The following is a 5000-nucleotide window of genomic DNA, read 5'->3' as shown; positions in this document are numbered from 1 at the left end:
GCGTGTTGAAAAAGGGAGGGGAAGGGGGGACGAGGGGGAAGAGAGACGATTAATAACAAGTAAACAACCGAGTTAAACTGTAATTGTATCACAACAAAGTCAATCATTTATACGAAACATCGGTCTCATTTCGAGAAACCCAGCGTGTGCCCACGCAATACTAGAGAAGTTTTCAGTCACCTCTTGAGGGTCGTTGTAGCAGTAGCAATCGGGGAGGCGGCAGTCGTCGGTGTTGCAGATGGGGGCGCTGTTGGGGTCATTTTTCACGTCTATGGGGTACGACGTAAAAAAGTTAGAATCATTTCATTCTCATTCATGATATTTTATAACATGACTTTATATCATTACGTAACAAAACAAAATTAATACATGAAATACAAACAGAATGAAGTTCAATATATACAGAAAATGTTATTTACAATATAGTGTTCTGGTGTTAAGGAAATGTCACTTATAGATATGGAATAGCAATCAGTGTGTGGAGTTGATGAAGATGTGTAATAGCAGATTAGCGTAGATGTTCAAGTGTTCAGAATGGAAGCACATGCAAGTGGACGAATCATGCGTGTGAAAAAAGTGCAGACATATAAAGGTGCAAGTAGCAATCCAAACAAACAAGGCACAATCTCTCTCTCACTCACACATCACACTCTCACTCTCACTCTCATAAGTGTGATTTCGTGCTTTGCAAAAAAGTGAAGGACGATGGTGTCGGGTGAGAGGGGAGGAGGGAATGGAAATTCAAACTCTACTTTACGGTAACCGAAGTAAAGTAGCTGGATTCCGTGCAGTCACAGGCATCTAATAGTTATTTAAGGAGTGCGTTCTCTGCAGGCTTCAGTCGAGTGCAAATTCCAAGTTTCGCAAGTTAAAAATCCGGTGAGGAAGTGTGTGTGTGTGTGTGTGTGTGTGTGTGTGTGTGTGTGTGTGTGTGTGTGTGATTGTGTGTGTGTGTGTGTGTGTGTGTGTGTGTGTCCTTATCTTTATATGAACATGTATATGCATATGTGAATATTTATGTATATGTACATACATATGTCAATATATATATACAGATATATATATATATATAGATAGATATATATACATAAACACATAGGTGTATAGGTATCTATGCATGTATATGCGTGTGTGTGCGTGTGTGCATGTGTGCGTGTACGTGTATATCTGGATCCGGATCAGTGATCGTGTCGTCACATCACTTCGACACCTCTTCTCTTTGCTTCTCTTTACTGATGCACAAACGTTACTTTACGAGGGAGATATTTCACATACCGCAAAGGGTCTCGTCTGACTGATCATCACAGTCGTAAACTCCATCACAGAACAAATTTCTATCCATGCACTTGCCATCGCCACAAGCCAACATATCATTCTGGGGGCAAGATGATCATGGGTGTTATTTACAATCTTTTTCTTCCCTTTTTTTTTGGGGGGGAGAGATCATTAAAGGGACGGGCGTTGAGGGTAGAGGATTCTGGGAAGCTGGGGAGTTTCAAGATATCGATTGAAAAAAAAAAATGAATACATAAAAAATAAAAATTCTGAAATAGAAGAGAGAGGGAGGGGTGTGGTGTCCCCTCGAAGGCATAGTGGCAGCGAAGGGGCAATGACATGAACAAACAAGGGAAAAGGCTGCGTGCGATTGGATGACATGACTTTGACATGAAGCTAACACAACAGCCCGCCAACCGATCGTTTCGAGTCAAGGGCCTAATGTGAGTGAGATATGAGTGTGAGAATGGTGCCGCGCGTGAAAACAAAAAATTGAAATGAGCGAGAAGAGGGGGACATATGAAAACAAAAATGATTTGAGGTGAGCAAGAAGTGAGAGGGAATTCTGGATGAAAATACACACAACATACACACACAGAACTGGGGACGGGGGTGAAGGCTGAGGGTATAAAGCAAGTAATTTCCTCTGTAAGCTAGGGTTTGTGAGGTTAGTAGGACCAACCAAAGCCAACTGTAGTCCATCAAGTCAGCATTGGTGAACTGAATACCCCACGAAGCAAGACGTTCATCCGTTTTATTGCATTCTCGCTAAATTCACTAAACCATTTACTTAAGACTGAATTGCAAATCACTTAGCATGGGGTATGCAGCAAACAACACTAAGTCACGGTCGGTAAGTACACATTACTATTTTCTTTACGTGAAATGCTAGTTAGTTCTTGTACTTCATTTTTGTTTTTGATAGTTAAAAAAATATACTCGTGTATTTACTCTCCTGATACTGGGGGAGGGAAATGGAATGGCCGATATACTGATGTTGTCGTGGCCAAGTGAGAAAGTGGGTTACTGTGCCATGAGAGAGCATCGCCGCGAGATGAACGTCTTTCAGTAGAGAGAACCTGAGCAGTTGGGTGACGTAGGGAGTCAGGGTGGGGGTGTCAGAATGTCCGTTGTTTTGGGGTTAAGCAATGAGAAAATAAGTAGAGAAATGGGGGGGGGGGGGGAGTTGGGTATGAGACGCTTCACACTGCATATCCGCATGGGTACGTACCACATGCGGTCTCGTCAGAACCATCGGTACAATCTTCTTTTCCATCACAGAAGACCTGCCTATCCAGACAGGTGCCGTCACCGCACGCCAACTGGTTTTCCTGTAATTAAGCCATTGACCCTCGTCAGCGTGTGTAGGTGGACCCATACTACTAAGTGGCTCTCATGGCCGCTTGCTCAGGGAAGGCCCAGATCTACTCCAAACTACGGTCGTTGCTTTGTCGATCAGTGGAGGTCTGTAGCTGGATCCGGACGAAGGACGCTCCAGTGCGCAAAAAAGTTGAAGGAAAATAATGCATCCCTATGAACGCTAGGGAGCAGCAATAGAGATCTACGAATAATTTAGTGGAAGAAAACAGAGGTTTGGAAAAGGAAAGAGTCTGGAGGATGTCCTTGGATCCAGCATCGACCTTGGTCTTTACTACTCTGAGGGCGACACTCCTCTACGTCACAGGGTGACGCCCTCACTGCGCTCCGCTGTGCCTTTGTCTTTAGGGGTTTACACCCTCAAAGGCCGAAGGCGAGCGGCGTCTCGTTTTGCTAAATCGTCTCTTTCAAAGCTCAACTGGATCATTTCGATGTTTTCACGAAAGAAAATCTCTCTGAAAGTGAACCGAATCGCTTGGAGAAGCCAGCCCTTGCGGGCGTTGCTCATGGTAATCTTGCTTTTAAGAAAAAAAAAAGTTCGTGAAAACATCGGGCTTGATCTGGGGTTATGAGACTGGTGTTCTAATGCGGCTTGGTGTAATGGTCGTATATCCAACGCCTGAAGCTTGTGGTGGTGGTGTTGAGGGGCTGCATGTGTGGAGCGGACCTGTTCAATCGCTCTCGTGTGAACGTACCACAGGCGTTCTCGTCGGACGCGTCCTTACAGTCGGGTTTACCATCGCAGAAGAAGTTGCGGTCAATGCACTCGCCATCGCCGCAAGCCAGTTGGCTCTCCTGGGATCATGAGACAGAACGGGTAACGCGGTGAACTTCACTTACAATCGTTTCCTGACGCTCCTCTGAGCCTGCCTGAGAATCGCTATAAATCACCTGGTCTCGCTGTTTTGACGGGCTGCTGACGTTTCCGTTGACAAAGACAGAGACAGGTGACTTATCTCGACTCGGATAAGCCCAGATTTAGCACGGTTAGGACGCCTTGCAGTGAGTCTGCCACCACGCCGCCTTCCACACACACAAACACAAACATGCAGCCTTATTCTCACACGCTTTACTTTGCTGACGACCTTACGCCTCTTAAATCGGTCGGCACTTCTTGCAGAATAAAGTTGCTCCGCCGTTTTCTTCTGTTCTTCTTCCCTTTCTGGGATTACCATCGGCTATGTTCCAACACCACATCCTCGACATACCGTTACATTAAACAAATATATAAAGAATGTCTCAGATATCAACATATCAACAATCATAGTGACAGAGGTGAAAATAATAATAATAAGGCCACGCTGGATTACCTGGCAAAGGGGCTCGACGGTGTTGAAGAGAGGCTTCACGACCTTCGTCTTCTCCTTCCTGTCGCAGTTCTTGACGTTGGCTTTCCAGTCGCAGGTCTGCTGCTCCAGGTTGAAGGCCAGGCCGTGAGGGCAACGCAGCGCCTGAAGACCCTGCAGAAGGATAAAGGGAGAGAACCGTTGAGTGGGAGTTACGACAAAGGAGGAGGAACACATGGCTACCACTTAATATGAGGATTACTGCTAAACTCTCGTTCCATCTTTCGCACTGAGAAGGTATGGCTTTGACCCTCCCCTCCCCCCCTTCCTTAGCTATTAACAAAACAAACAAAAATGACACAAAAAAGGAATCTCAACCAAAATCCAAACAACCAAAGAAAAAAACGAAAACGGAATCGAGAACAGAGAACAATATCAAGGTAAATAACACACTCCTCCGAACTTACAGACAATGACCCCAAGTGCTCTGTGCGTGTGAATGTGTATAACCTCAAATCACATACACGGGAAAAAGTAATATCTATGAAAAGAACGATAATCGTGCTTGTTATTGGCACGTTCACCCACGGTTGTGACACCAGAGTGACGTCGAGGCCACCAAGATCGGTAACGTCACGGGTCCGTCTCGAATCGACTTTCTATGCTTCTCAGAGCAAAATTCTAAGGAAATCTTGTGCACGCGTAAGTAAATTAAACAGTTTTACGATTCATATATTTTAAAAAGTTTGATAGAAAGGGAACTAGTGGATGTGATTAGAGACTGTGTTAGCATAATTGCAAAACCCGAGTGACAAGAGCATTTTGGCGACTGAGAATAAAGCAAGCCGGTTTGCTCTTGCCGGAGTGTCCCTTCTCATCCCAAAGGCTACTTGCTCTCTCGTGAGGCTGTTGTTGTAACTGCTGTTGCTGTTTGTTACTGTTCTTGTTATTGTGTGTGTGTGTGTGTGTGTGTGTGTGTGTGTGTGTGTGTGTGTGTGTGTGTGTGTGTGTGTGTGTGTGTGTGTGTGTGTGTGTGTGTGGACAGTGTAGTCCTTTATATTT

At 44.9% G+C, this 5000-nt stretch overlaps 1 protein-coding gene across 1 annotated transcript in view; it reads right to left on the bottom strand.

Annotated features, from left to right (window-relative positions):
- LOC125030561 (chitin deacetylase 1-like) overlaps window positions 1-5000 on the bottom strand; it is a 14141-nt gene that overhangs the window by 1853 nt on the left and 7288 nt on the right. The window contains exons 3-5 of the mRNA XM_047620675.1: window positions 3963-4112; window positions 2507-2606; window positions 181-269 (exon numbers count right to left, since the gene is read on the bottom strand). Coding sequence (XP_047476631.1) covers window positions 181-269; window positions 2507-2606; window positions 3963-4112 — 339 coding nt within the window. The remainder of the gene's footprint in view (window positions 1-180; window positions 270-2506; window positions 2607-3962; window positions 4113-5000) is intronic.

The sequence above is a fragment of the Penaeus chinensis genome, chromosome 11, assembly GCF_019202785.1.
Source record: "Penaeus chinensis breed Huanghai No. 1 chromosome 11, ASM1920278v2, whole genome shotgun sequence".
Lineage (NCBI taxonomy): Eukaryota > Metazoa > Arthropoda > Malacostraca > Decapoda > Penaeidae > Penaeus > Penaeus chinensis.
This window is presented reverse-complemented; position numbering and strand designations above follow the sequence as displayed.